This window comes from Hetaerina americana, unplaced genomic scaffold, assembly GCF_022747635.1.
Source record: "Hetaerina americana unplaced genomic scaffold, ioHetAmer1.1.p SCAF_25, whole genome shotgun sequence".
In the NCBI taxonomy this organism is placed as follows: Eukaryota; Metazoa; Arthropoda; class Insecta; order Odonata; family Calopterygidae; genus Hetaerina; species Hetaerina americana.
In genome coordinates, this window is record NW_027286819.1 from 2,670,648 (window position 1) to 2,686,334 (window position 15,687).

Genomic DNA, 15,687 nt, shown 5'->3' on the forward strand with positions numbered 1-15,687 from the left:
AATCTGCCTCCCTCCCCGTTTGGAAAATTTCGAATTTAATAAATAAATGATACAGTTGCCGACGTAACAGGGTGGTAATCCCTTATGATGAAATAAGACATTTTTCTTTTCCACATAGAGTATTTTTCTTAAGACCTAGGTTTCGTGAGGTCGTGACATCTTCAGGTCCAGGAGGATGTTACGCTATAACCAAGAGGTTAATAAAAGTATTATACGTGGAAAATTAAAGTGTCTTCTTTCATCACTTTAATAAATTTCAACATTAGTACTACTTAAATGCTCGGCAGTGTCCCATTATGTCTCCGGAACATAAAATTAATTACTGCAGGATGTCTCGCGGTCTCAGAATTAGTGCGAATAGCTTTCTATTTAAATTTATTCTGTGCTTTCTTTGCAGTAAAAGAGGCGTGAAACTATGTTTTCTCTTAAGCACGTATGTATGAAAATCGGTCCCCGTAGAGGTTTTCTCAGTCAGTTACTAGAAACATGATGTATTTTATTACCAACGTTGACTCTTCCATTATTTTCTGGCGATTGATGGACATTTTTTTTATTTCTAGCTGAAAATCATTAGTTCTGCCAACCGATACCCCTCCCTCGTCATGCGAATTTGTATTCGCATATTGGCCCAGTTCTCCCTCCCTCCCGCCGTGCCTCTTCCGCCGACCGGTCACCCGTAGGCGTGTCTTGCCCCCGAACCGACCGCACCACCCCACCCCCGAGTACACACCCCACCCCCGGGTACACGCCCCACCCCCGGGTACACAACCCCTCCCCCTCTGATCTCACATCACTCCAAGTGTCAGATAGTCCACGCGCTCAGTTGGTCACCGTCAGAAGGTTGATTCCTTAGATGGGGCATTATTCAGGGGGGTTTGACGCGACACCGCCCCTGCTCACAGCCCGCTGTCAACCTCTTTCCCTCCCCTCTGACCAGGTGCTCAGGAGTGGAATGGCCATTATTGGGGTGTAACTTGCCCGGCTCCACTGACCCCCACTGACTGACTCCCGCTGGAGGAGTGTCGAAGGCGGCCCTCTGCGCCTCCTCTCCGGCGGAAGAGCCTTCCACTCCGCGCTAACCGCCTACACACTGGGAAGGGGTGCATTTACAGGTGTGGGTTGGGAAGGGCTCTTTGCGATTGGCACCAGGAGAGCAGCGAACGCCCTCTGCTTCGCTGGCGGAAGAGACTGCCTCGCAATCGCCTGCGATACGGGAAAAATTGTACACATGAGGATGTATCGAAAAAATGTCGACCCGAAGATTTTTTATGCTAATGTTGAACCCTATGATACTTCGAAATTTTTCCAATCGACACAGTATTTGTACAACTTTACGGAAACGATAAATCAGCGTTCGAAATGGCGGTATCATAGAGTCAAAAATCTCTCACCTCCTTGTACACTACTTTTAATTGACACGTTATACGGCAACTCTGCATGTGGCTCCCGAGGAGAAACTATTCCAATTTATGAAATTTCATTTGCAATATATCACTGGAAATTAGTGTCGCGGAAATCGGGTGGTGGAATTTCCTCGATATTCCGAGCCGAGTTTTATCGCCACTCCTTGTTTGCCATTGCTATTTAGATGCGTTCCATTCGACGTTCGATATTAGGAAATGAATACGGCAACGGCCAATGCGGATCGCTGGCCGCGGCGGGCTCCTATAGAAGGAGTGACACGGGAAGCCAATCACCATTTGGAAAGAGGGAAGAAAAGCATCCCTACTCCATGAGCGAGGGGACTGGAGCAGCATAGTGGGTAGAGTGCTCGGCTGAGTGACTCTAGGCTCAGCCACTCGGCTAAGTGACCTCATTCGTGTGATTCGAGACACTCCCAGATAAATCATGATGCGAGAGTAGACGAGACTGTTCTGGCCAACTGCAAGGCCATAAAACGTTCGAAAACCATAATTTAGTGCATATTTAGGTAAAATTTGTGAAATAAATAAGAATAGAAATATTTAATCATCCATAGTGTTAAAATGATCAATTTTTGAAAGCAGGCATTATCAGATTAAATAAAGTTAAGACTCGCACGGGCAAAGAACGTCCACCACAAGGCAGAACCCCTATCGCACCTGTCACGTATCAGGAGATCCGTAGGGCTCGGCACATTCTTGTCAAATATCCGACCCTGCAATGGGTTTTTGAGTTCTGGGAATAAGAAAGAGTCACTTGGGGCGACATCGGGAGAATAGGGTGGATGTGGCGAAATTTCAAAACCTCATCAGTTTGATTGCCGGTCGCGTCGTGGACGCTATTGCCGGTCGCGCCATGTTTGCTTCTGAGAAGGAATCAGCAGTCGTGGAGACCAGGCCACTGGTCCCTTGGATATGTGCAGTTCTTTGTGATTAATTTTCCGCACACTGCCGTAGCTAAGATCAGTCTCATTCATGATCATATGGATGGTTTCTCTTCGGCCTAATAAGATAAAGTACTTCTACTTTCTCTATCGTCACAGCATCATCCGCAAGTGGTGGCCTTACGCTTCTTGAATCGTCTGTGAGTTAACTGTGGCGAATTTGAAAATTCCTACGTAGTCTCATATGACGGGCAGCCATTTCCATGAACAGCCATCACTTTATCGCGGAGTTTCCGAGCACTTTAACAACCTTCTAAATGAATGGACTAAATCAAACTGCTATGCTCCATTTTCTACATACTGCGAGTTACTTAAATCTACGGCTTTCCGAGATAAAAGAAATCAACTTTTATAGCTGTATGGCCTCAATTTATATGAAGATTATACTTTATCCAGATATCTCGGTTATTCCTTGGCAATGATCACTTAAAAACATAACCCCTACGTATCTTTCTGTAAATTAAAAGAAAAACTTCCTAGACCAAGCAGACCAGCACTAATAAAAAAAACTATTTGAGAAGTCACTTTGAAGGCAGTACGCAGTTCGTCAAAATGCAAGCACCATTCAATGATGGCCGAAGATCGGTTCTAAGGCAGCTCGCGCCCTTGAGGGAAAGGGCGTGGGGGCGAACGATGCCGCCATTAAACTCCTCACCGGCATGTGGCGCCCCCCACACTCCATAACAATCACTGAACGGTAAGCGAATACGAAATAGGCACTATTCTCCCTCCAACGGGACTCCTAAGCAAAAAGAGAGAGAAAGCGGTTAAAATTTACAAAGAAATAACCTGAATCGAAAAGACGACGACCTTAATGATTACATTGAGAGTTGAAAATGCTCTGCACGTTTCTATTGAATTACGACTCAGTGACAAATGGCTCTACTTTCCTCGGTGGACTTTTCTGTCAAATTGCACCCAAAGGTAGAATTCATTTTCATCGAATCATTTGGTCAGTTTAAGGAGCAGGTGGCACGTCGATTCTTAGCTAAAAAACAGGGATATCCGACGGTCGATTCTGCTCAAATTGTATCGGTGCAAATGCATAATCATATCTATCGTTGGACGTACATCGATGCATGATTATCTGGTCCTCCCAAACACCACACGCCCTTGCAGTGGTTTGGGGAACATCGTGTAGATATGTGTAGGTATTAAAATCCTCATTGTGCTCTCTCGCCCGCCACGCAAAGCGGCACCAATGCTATCCCCATTCCCCCCCTTTGTGTCGGCGTTACGCTCGCTCGAATTGGCATTCGCCGGGTGCCCCACCTGGTGCTCGCAAACCCCGCGCGATACGGTGGGGCGAACGCCCGCCTCCTCCACGGTGCGTGACGTAATTTATGGCCGTCGCTCCCCACCCTGCCACAGGGGGGAGAGGGGGGCCCCAACGTACTCCGCGGTCTGCTCACCCTGTGTGTGTATTTCCTCCCCCGTCTGCAGGTGCTCCGGGGTCAACCACTGCAGCTTCATCCTGTCGAAGGACTTGGAGGAGGCAGGGCGGCTGTGGGGTCCGGGAGCCGTGAGGATCCGCTACGCCTGCATGCGACATGGTAAGTGAACGACGTCCTCGACTTGGAAAGAAGAAGGCCATGCAATGCGGTTATGTGTCGATCGAAACCATGTGCTTTATATCGAACATTTCGATACGTATAATATCGATTGGGTATTTGTGTTTAATATCGACCAGATAGATATGTTTTTTACCGAGGTGGTCGATATTGTTAAAGTTGAGGGATAAAAACGGCGAAGGACGACAAATATCGCGATATGATGATTTGGACTATAGATGTGCCCAGTCGAGTTGGCCAAATTGCTATTGTCTATATACCAAATATGGTCGATATTAATTAGCAAAACCTATATGGTATACATCTACTCCACCGTCATACATCCATATCGTTGACATCACTCCATGTGCCCGAAAATTTCCATCATGAAGGGTCACTACGACGTCACCAATTAGATTTTCATGATTGCAAACTTCACAAGTGACGAATATGTTGCTAATCTTTTATTACGTTCAAATTTTTCCGGTGTTCCTTTGATCACAAAAGCACGATGGGAGTGAATATAAAACTTGTGATTTCAGCCCGTAAAATATCCCAAACGAAATGCACCCCACCCCCTAATCACTCATTTAAAGCGACCAAATGGTGACGATGATTGGCTGGGCGATCTCATTTGATGGTCGCGTGCATGCCTGTGGAGAGGACCTTGGGCTGGATGCGGTTCAACTCCTCCCCCGTCCAGGGGCAATTTTTTACGTGCAAACACATTGATTTTGGGTTTCTGGAGGGGCGGCGATTGAAAGAGTGAGATTAAGGGACACTTGTTGACCCGCCGGAACCTGTGCGCGGGTGTCCACATTTCCTTGGACTAGATCAACTATCGAAATGTGACCAAAATATAAATGTCCTCATTCATGCATTGGGTTCATTCGGAAAGGGAAAATGTACGTAGGGAAGGGTAGAGAGATGGTGCAAACTCTTACAAAAATTCACTATTGCAACGAATCTGTCATTTCAAATATAATTATTAGTCAAAGTATATATCCAAAAGAAAGAGAAGAAAACTGGAACCCAGATCTGGTTGCGCTTTGAACGGTTGGGTGTCAATTCCAGCATAAAAATTTCATATTCCTTGATTAGATCATGCTCAATTACGGTCCATCATTATACAAACAAAATCTCATTCACATTTTTTGTGCTTCCTTCATTTCCGATTTCGACGTACCGCACTTATTTCAATCATATAAGGAGATATCAACTTTAGATGCATATGCGTTTAATTAGCATTCGCTTTGGCCTTCAGTTAACGTTTAAAATATGGTGAATAACGATATTATGCTGGTCAGTTTTCATAAATCATTGTTTCTGTATTTATTTGAGCGAAATTTTACGTAACCGCAGACTTCAGTTTAGTGTATATTTAAGATGCGAACATAAATAATAGGATTAAAAAAATTCATAAGTGTTCCAAAAAAATGAAATGGCTTTCCTCGAAATAGTGGTAAACCTCAGAAAGGCTCAGGAAAGCCCTACCAACTGATCCTATGAGAGTAACTCCACTTAGCGTCTTTCACATATCCCAAGGCATCTTCTATTGTAGTGAAAGAAATGGTTCCTGACGTATACGAGTACTAATGCAGAGTTTGTACGTAACATCACCCAACTTATCCCCGCCAATGAAGTTCTTTATAAGATTTAAAGGATGATAGACGCTCTTAGCAGATATTCTCGATCCTCACGAAAAGCGCATTTTATTTTGCTGAGTCAGTGTCGGAGATACCTTTTGAAATCACTCCAGAGCTAGAATACAGATTATGTCTATGACGTCTCCCTCCTCCCACATCATTATATTCGATGACAATATGGCGATAAAGAATAAGAAAAAAAGGTTTGACTTCGAAATTTGTCCCGTGATAGAAGCTTAGTTGATGGCTATGAAATTTGCCTAATATCTTCATTTCTGTTACAAACATTAATATTGCACACCAATTGAATAGTCATCATCACGGATTTTCCCACGGTTTACCTCTTGCATAACCCGCATTCAAGTAACTAAGTCTCCGTATCTGTTCTCTTACAACTTACGCCAGAAAAGTGAACATTCTTTTACTTGTAAAAATAATCTTCTCGATGGCGATAACATTGTTCGCGAGGTCTATCCAATGGTTCCGTGGTCGCCGAGGACGCCCCAGAACGTGTTCCATTGATGGGCTGCTGATGTCCGACTGGTGCGGGTCTTCTTCGCCGTCAAGATGAAGCCACGCATCGCCAGGAGCGAGGTCGGGAGGGCAGGGCATAGGGTAGAGGCACCACTTCGAAGCTATGGCTGCGAAGTGACTCCTCCGAGGGCACCCAAATGGTTCAGTAGGTTGTCCGATGGTCTGCGTAGGTGTCACGGGATAATTCCAAAGATAACCATGAATTAAGTCGATTTATCCATTCATTATTATTCCAAAACGCTTCACCATTCCGATTAGTCCAATCACAGAGAAAGGGCAAATCTTATGAAAATAACCTTGAAAATAGTCCTAAGGGTTGTGATGAAAGGGGTGAATCTATCATTTTAGGGCGGTAGAAGAATATCAGGCTTGTCTAGGGTTTTAAATCATTCATTCACTCAGAAGGAGTACTACATTAAGTCATAGATAGTGTTAGGTAATTATTGAAAAGGTATGTTAACCCGTGTTGGTAAAGTCGGGAATATGATAAGGGGGTTAATTTTCTCAGACATATTAATTAATTGATATGTTTATAGAATATCGGTCCAAGAGATCATCCTATTTCACTCTTTCGCTTCTCTTTAGGCGAGACATGGTGTTAGAATTGTGTTAGAATTCTCTAAAAAATCCTTATCTTCTCTGCTTTGTCTTTGTTAAATACATAAATATGCGAATTCAATTTTTGGTTTCCGTTTAGTGATAATGTATTTTGGAGTTCATGTTCAGCTTTGTATGAAAAGTTCTCACACAAATTCAAAACAAATAAAACGGATAGTGGATCTTTTTTCGACGTTTACTCTTAGTTTGTCGCTTATTCGTCTCATATTATTAATAAAATTCATTTAGACTTATAATGACAGTCCTCGGAGGTGAGATAGCCAAATATAAAACTGTTTCATGAATGCTATACACGAGGCATACTCGAGGTGTTGAATATTTTTCAGAGGTATCTCGATCCCTACTTGAGGTGCTTTGTGGAGGGCACTTTGAGTGAGTACGCCGTCCGTCGGATGGGACGTTAGACTGCGGACCCCTTGGCGCCTTTCGTAAAGAGTAGGCTAATGCCGACGCCGGGTTTCTCTCCACCCTTCATCCTTTCCTGTCCATCCCCTATGGCGCAAATGACCTTAGCTGTCGGTCGGTCGCCTCCCCTAAAAACTACTATTACTCGAAGAGGCTGTTTCGTCATAAGAAATATATTCGTTAGGAAAATGTTTTTATTGAAGGTTTAAATATCTACAAAACCCACTTAATTGTTTTACATGATTGCAGTTCACTTCTGAGCACTTTTTGTAACACTGCACCTTTTTTTTACTCTTACTCTCTCATTGGTGTGGTTCCATCAACTAGGCACAACTTCGGATGCTTTGGGAGACCGATGGTTCTTTTGCGCACAAAAATCGGATCACAGCACTTTAAATCTGGTGGGAGCAACGATTTTCGCGGCCATTGATATCTGCATTCACCGAAAGGCAAACGATTAGTATTGAATCAAAATAATATTCTCAGTGGCTGCGGAAGCAATCAATAGATGGCGCAGTTTGCGTGCACCCGCCGATATTTAAATGTGAGGAAACGGCCCTCACTTTTCGAATTAATTCCATTCCAACCCCCTCTTCACCGAGCAAAGCTCGGGTGTTCCCGGCACTTGCATCAATCCGTTGCGACGTGCGCCCTTCTTCCATTCGCCCCCTTCCCGAATGCATAGCGCAGTCAGTCAGGGGTCGAGCGGAAGTTCACTCGGGCACTGGGGTGGGTGGGGGGGGGATGCCGTGGGAGGGGGAGGGGAACGGAGAGATAGACCCACGCGTAGGGGAGCAAATGGGGGTCGACGCAGATCTATAATACATACAAAGGCGGAGGGCAGAGTGTCCAACCACGTTATCGGCGCAGAGCCACGCACACCGAGCTCCCCCCTTGGACGCCGTGCCTGCCACGCCAACTCGCCGCCATCTTCGAGAGGGAATCGATGGTAATCAGTTATAACAAAGTGGACGCAAACTTAAGCGGAGACGGTCGTGAAATATTTGAATCCTACGACTGGGTGGACGCGGAAACCATGGAAACAATGAAGTAAACGTGGGGGACATGTAGGTGATTAACATTCGGAGGAGGCCCAGCCGTGGGGAGGGTGCACGCCAACTGAGGGTAAACAGGGGCATAAAACTGTTTTATCCGATGTACTGGGGTGCTCTCTTCCCTTTCTAATGCCCAAGACACACGAGGGCATATTCTGTAGCGGTAGAGAGGGCTTAAAATATGCACGGAATTATTACATGAATTAATAACTCACGGGGGGGAGATGAGTATTTCACAGAAATGAAAACAGACAAACCGGAACCTGAAAATGGCGGAAGACAACAAATGCGTCTTACGTGACCTAATGCAATAAAACTGAACATTTAGAAATGCATGCATATATTCCTGCATCCTGCGCGTTAGTTTAATTATGAATCGCGTTTAAAAAGTTGCAACTGACACAACATCAGTATATGCCTCCGTACTGACTGGTTTGATTTAAATTTTTGATAGAAAATTCAATAATCATACTTGTAATTATCAACGAATATAGAGGGTAACATAAACGAATGTGTAAACGTAAAATGACGTGGCAGCTCTAATAGCGTACCTGGTGTACTCAAAAGTGGTCCCGTAACTTATTTAGTCGTCTCAATACAGTTGTAGGATCAAATTTTCTGTGAGACAAATGGCGTAATCACATTCAATGATTTAATTGGTACCTATTCTTATTAATGAATTCGTGTCAAAACCAGAAAAAAATCAAAAAGGTTCCTAAAATATTCTTCAAATACCTATTGCTGACAACTAAGTTGAGAGAGAAATTTCCTATGTTCCTATCACTTCTGTGAAAGTCAAGAAATAATTCCCCGTTTTAAAATATGCAATGAATCACCTGATTATTTGGTGAAAGACTAGTATTTCGGTTCGAAGTGGAACAGGCTACGTTACGGTATTTTGCAACTTATCCTCCACAATTTTATTTTTGAAGCCGTAAAAGCAATATTTCTGCGCTACGTTTATCCCCTACTATACTACACTGTTCATTAATTAAAAAAATTTTATAATCTCAATAAATTAAATACCGAATTATAGTTTCCATTTCTCTATTTTAAATTGCTTTATCGCCAGCCTACTTTAATTTTATGTCGGATCAACTTCCAGGTTCTTCTCAGAACACAGCGCGGGTGATAAGAGAGTGAGACGTCCGAGAGGGAAAAAAAGAAAGCATGGAATGCGCAAAGGCAGTGCGTACTTTGGGCAAAAATAGACACTTTCCGCGAAATGAGAGTAAACACTCTCGCAGCGTAAGACTGCAGCCACTGCACACGTGAGGATGTTTCTCGATTTTAGCGCTGGATTGTTTATCACGGACATAGGTACTAGAAGTGACCTGAGGGTTAGTGTGATAGTTGCTCACCTTATTAATCGCCTAGTTGCTCACCACGGTTGGTACCATAAGATATCACTGATACATGGAGACAAGCCCTGTCAAAGTGCTGGATGTTTACACAGGGTACCAGCACGAGCCAGTCATTGTATTTCTTGTTACTTACGGCCTCTTACACGTAGAGATGCATTTCATGCTTACATATCGCAGAGAATTCATCTGTAGATATCATTATACAAGGTTGGTCACATAAGCATCCGGCCTCGCCTAGAGATGGTGGTAATTGTTGAAAAAATATCACTGTATTAGAATGTGCACATTCTAGAAAGTATATGTCTCAAGTTAGAAGACGCCCCATTTTTTAGTATATATTTGGCTACTCCCACCTCGGACCACAACCTCGACGTGGTGGAAGGGCTTGTGCGTTCCGATGACCCCTAGAGCTTTGCTGGCGGGAGTAATAATTATTGCTCCTGGCAGGGTCACCCATGCCAGATAGGTCGAAGGTTAGGAGCCAGACGAAAGGTAGTCCACGCAGCGTCTGTTCCTCAGTGAGGCGGCTGCAATGGCGTCTGACCCCTGTAGGGCGGCCAGTAAGTGATGGTGTCACGTTAAAAACACTATTGAGGAAGGCAATGGCAAAGCACCTCAATTATCATTCCCAAGACACAAATTCTGGACAATACAGAGATTTTGAGTCCTGACAACTACGGGACTCGACCCAATCCGCCAAGTGTCATGCCTGGCGGCGGGGAAGGCAAGGCTTCCGCGGTCGTCATCCGACGAAATCCTTGCAAGGGAATAACAGCAGCAGCAGGACAGAAGACGCTGGAGAAAAAGAGCAAATTAGTTAGAATAGGAACGTGGAATGTTAGGACAATAATGAGGACAGGGATATGAGAATGTTAAGCGAGAGATGAAAAGGGGAAATATAGATATTTTAGGTCTATGCGAGGTGAGATGGAAAGATAGTGGGGATTACTGGAGTGATAATTATAGAATAATATACAGCGGTGGAGACGAGAACCAACGAGGGTTTGCCATAGTATTAAATAAAGAGGTAGGAAGAAGCGTAGTAAACATAGAGCAGGTAACGCATAGATTATTAATAGTAGAGATAAAAGCAGAACTGACGAACTTGGTTATTATTCAGGTATACATGCCACCGAGCAACTATAAGGAAGAAGAGGTCGATAGGATATACGATCAGTTAGAGGGCATAATCGCGTGTGTTCCTGCTGGGAAACATTTGATAGTGATGGGGCATTGGAATGCGACGGTAGGCGAAGGAAGAGATGGTGACGAGGTCGGGGACTACGGTTTAGGCACGAGGAATGACCGCGGGGAGGAAGCAGTTGAGTTCTGCAGGAGACAGGGCTTAGTTATCACCAACTCTTGGTTTAGATACCATAAATGAAGCAGGTATACATGGAATGTGCCAGGTGACTCAGAAAGGTATCAGCTAGATTATATCCTGGTTAGACACAGGTTTAGGAACAGTGTGATAAATTCGCACAGATTCCCGGGAGCGGATGCGAACTCTAGCCACAATTTAGTTGTTATGAAAGGTAGCGTCCGTTTCGAAAAGATAAGGCAGGGGCGGCGAGTCAGAAATGGAATGTAGAAGCATGAAATGGTTTGAAAAGGAAAGAATAAAAACAGGCGGTAGAGGAAATCATGGAGAATGGTAAAGAGCTAAGTACTATCGAAGAAAAATGGGAAAGTATTAAGAAAGGGTTGTCTAAAGCCGCAAAAGACAATATTGGAACCGTTAACACTAAAAGGACTAGGAAACCATGGATCACGGATGAGATGTTAACAAAGATGGGTGAGCGGCGAAAATGGAAGAATGTAAATACAGAATTAGGCAAAACGAAGTAGAAAGACTTAAACAATAAATTGAGGCGGGCAACAAATAAAGCAAAAGAAGCATGGTGGAAGACGCAGTGCGAGGATATGGAAAGTCTACAGAGGAAGGGTGAAATCGGTGCGATGTACAGCAAAGTTAAATCTTTATAGGGAAGTAAGAAAGGGAGGTCTATGGTAATAGTTGGAGATAAAGCGGGTAAGATAATAATGGCACAGGAAAAATCCAAGAGAGATGGAAGGAATATATAGAAGAACTGTATTCTAAAGAACTTAGACCAACAAGGTTAAACATAAAAATGGAAAATGACGTAGATGAAGACAGCTTAGATCCAGGCATACTAGACAATGAGATAGAAAGGGCATTAAGGGAGACGAAACTAAATAAGGCCGTGGAGGTGGATAACATTCCCGAGGTGGATAACATTCCCGCGGAACTACTGATATGTTTAGGAAAATGTCTAAGGAAAAGACCAAATGAGCTGATTCGTAGTATCTATGAGGAAGGAATCTGGCCGGAAAACTTTCTGAGAGTTAGTTCCTTTTCCGAAAAAGGTAAAGGCCACGTCATGTGAGGACTATAGGACAATTAGTTTGATATCCCACGCAGCTAAAGTTGTTCTCAGGATCATAAACAAAAGGATAGAGAGTAGGGTAAATGATTACTTAGGGGATGATCAGTTTGGGTTTAGGAAGGGGAGAGGTACGCGTGATGCCATTGCAGTAATGAGATTATTAATCGAGAGGAATATAGAACACAACCAGGAGGTATTTGCCTGTTTCGTAGATTTCGAAAAAGCGTTTGATAGAGTGAATTGGGAAAAACTAATGAGTATATTGCAGAAAATAGGAATAGATTGGAGGGAAAGGAGGCTAATCCGCAACCTGTACATGTCTCAGACTGCTCAGGTACGAGTGGGGAACGGCGAGTCCAGTTGAGCAGTGCTAGGAAGGGGTGTAAGGCAGGGTTGCCCATTATCACCGTTGCTGTTCAACCTGTATGCAGAGGAAATGATATACCGAGTCTCAAAATCCTTTTTGTGACTCGGTATATTTCCAATACGTCAGAACTATATCTCTTGCTCGTATTCAATCTGCTCTAAGCTTTACGTTCAAGAAAAGAAGAGAGATGTGGGAATGCCCTATGGGATTTATTTTTGATCCAGCAGGGGAATCGTTGGTGTGATGTCTGGTTGATTAAATGCTGCGTTAGTGTGTGGGTTCAGTAAACGCCCTCATAGCTGCGACGCTCAATTTTAAACCGATTTTTGTCTCTTTCCGAATGACTTCATTGAGTGCACGCGAAGTAGAAGGGGAGAAAGAAGGCGAAGACAGTCGTCGGGTTAGGGATGCGATTCAGAAAGGGGTTACGGTGGCATAGTGGGAACGAGGGTGTCAGCAAAAAAAAAGAGTTTAGGGTTTGCATTGACGCAGCGGAGTGCACGCAATCAGGTGCACGTCCGAGGGGGTGAAAGGGCAAGAGAGGGAAGGGTGCAGACGGCGAGAAATGAGCCCCGCCGACCAAACAAAAGCCCTGTGTCGGCTACTGCGTCACAAATCAAATCCACACCCCCTCCCTCCCATGCACACCCTCGCCTCGTCTGTGGGCAAAGGGGATGAGGAGGAGGCGAGAAAACCTTTCTTTACTCCTCTCTACGCGTCTGAGTCCACAAAAAACTAATCACGGCCTCCCCCATGCCATTCACGCCCTCCACCCCCCCGCATCTAGGAGTCCGGGCGATTGGGTGGCGGCGAAAGGGCTGACGGCGGGAAGCAGTCGGCAATCGATCGCCCTTTCACCGGCACCGTCACTGGGGGTTGCTGCCCTCACCCTGTCACCCCGGCAACGGTCTCCATTGGCAGCTGCCACTGCCCTCGGACCGGTAGCTCCTCCTGGGAAGGATCGCCGTTGCCGAGCGCGCACGCCGTAGAGAGAGGGCGCCGAATGCTTGCCGGGGATGGAGTTCCGTGAGCCGTAACAGAGTCGGTGTGCCCAGAGTCGCCTCAATTTCACGCCGTTTGAGGGAATGGCCTACCCCTGAGTGCGAGCGCTAATGGAGCACGGATGGAAAGTGATAGCACCCCTCGAATGATGGACGGAAGAGTGGATTGTTGACCACGCAAAAGCACAATATCGATTGTTCGACTTCTTGACGTGCCGCTGCGTTGCCAAACTGGCGACATAACGGTTAACCCGATCATCACTCTTGTAGTCCAACCATAAAAATTCCGATTAACTTATCAATCGTGAAATCCGTTCAGTGCGCCTGGGTGAGTGTTTGCGCAGCCAGACGGATGGCGCTAGAAAGAGTGGCCCAGGTGTAATTGGTCGCCAGGTTTGGAGTGACGCGGTGCACTTTTGTTTGACTCGACGAGAGGGAAGCACCTGCACAGCAGTCAACATAAAATCACAAGACACCAGCCTCTCTGCTTAACACAGACGAAGCTGCAACCACCCTCGTCCTCTCCACATCTTATCTTTTTGTCTTTCCGCGAGCTCCATCTTTTGGGTCACGTGAGTAATTGTGCGTTAAGGTATTCCGTTCCAAAGAACATGCCGGACATCCGGCATGCGCTAATCTCTTCCCGGGCAAACTCGAAAACATGGCTCAATAAACTCACTCGCGACGTCTCCCTCCACCAACCGCAAGCTTTAAAATAATAATCAGAAGTTAAATGGCTAAACGAGAACTTTATAAAAATAAAATCAAAAACACTGGCGACTAATTTAATGTCTATTTCGAATCCAATTGATAGATAACTCATTACGATAATTCATCCCACTTCCTGGTATGTCACCATCATCATTGGTCGTTCAATCCTAAGATTGGTGGACACTGCAGCCCTCCATCCCCTGCCCTATCTGATGCCCATTCCCTTACTTCCTTGTATTTTTGCAAGGTACTTTCTTCTTTATTCTTCCCATGCATTTATCCCTTGGCCTTCCTCTTGGGACTTTTCCCTCTATTTTTCCTTCTATAAATATTCTTCACGAATCCATTGTGCCTAAGGGTGCGGCCAATTCATCTGGTTCATCTATTCTCTATGGTGTTCCATAAGGTTCGTTCTTCGTCTATTCTTCTGTATACTTCTATGTTTCTTATTTTATCCGTCCATTTGATCTTAAGCATCCTCCTCCAGCACCAGGTTTCGAAGGCCTCTAGTCTTTCCTGGTCTACTTTTCTGATGATCCATGTTTTTGATCCATAGTTTGCCACGTTCCATACGAATGTTTTCACGTATTATTTCCTCATCTGTAGTTCTATATTCTTTTAACACAGCAGTTGTGTTTACATTAAGAATGCTCTCTTAGCTTGAACAAGGTTTGTCAGGGAGTACAAATAGAATCAAGATCATTACTTCGTCTTCGGAAAATAAACGTATCTTACTATTAACCATGGATTATGCCCCTTGCATGGAGCTTACCTTGCTCTCACTCTGTTTTCGTCTCTATTTCCTACATACAGACACGCTCGCACATATACACACATGTAGATATGGTTAAAATAAAAGTGTATTCCGGTGCAAAATCACCGTGACTGACTAATGAAATTGTCTTTAAAACAGTTTGATGAGTATGATCCGTGACAATATTGCACGTATCGTCTTGTTGGAGAGGATGGTACGGGAGCTTCGATAGGAGATTGCCGGCCGGAGGGCTCCCCTCAGGAGAGATGGTGATTGGGGTGGAAATACGAAAACCCGCCACGCCCAAAGGGACGCACGGATTCGTCCGAATGCTACTCGTGGCTGGGCGATTTTAGACCTACCCCGTGTCCCATCTCTCAACGAGGGAGTGTCTCACGTCCGTAGGTCGAACGATTGGAGGGTCGTCTCTCGGGGCAAAGGGAAGGTAACGCTGCGGCGAGGATTGGACTCTGCGGAGGCAGATACCATCCCCGTCTCCAACAGGTATCAGGGGCTGTCGGATGACAGCACCGCCGGACCTGCAGCCCCTACCCCTACTCCGAGGGCACTGCCTAGGGTAAGGCATCAGCGGTCGGGGAGGGAGGGAACCGTTATATTAGGTAGTTCCAATGTCCGGCGTATAATGAATCCGCTGCGCCGCAGAGTCCAACAGGAGGGAGGTGTTGGATTCTTGTCGTCCTGGTGTATACCAGGCGGCGGGATACCCCAGGCGACGCTGGCGGTGAAGGCGGCCGCCAGTAATATGGGCTGCTCCAAGCTACGCATTGTGGCTCATGTCGGGACAAACGACGCCTCGGAACGTGGATCTGAAGATATCCTGCGCTCCTTTAAGGAGATGCACTCGGAGGTGAAACGAGTCGAGGCAGAGTTGAAGGTCCCAATTAAATT

At 45.1% G+C, this 15,687-nt stretch overlaps 1 protein-coding gene across 1 annotated transcript in view; it reads left to right on the forward strand.

The window, feature by feature from the left end:
* The window catches only part of LOC139689571 (uncharacterized), a 246,262-nt gene that overhangs the window by 90,898 nt on the left and 139,677 nt on the right, over window positions 1–15,687 (forward strand). The window contains exon 4 of the mRNA XM_071586734.1: window positions 3,809–3,918. Coding sequence (XP_071442835.1) covers window positions 3,809–3,918 — 110 coding nt within the window. The remainder of the gene's footprint in view (window positions 1–3,808; window positions 3,919–15,687) is intronic.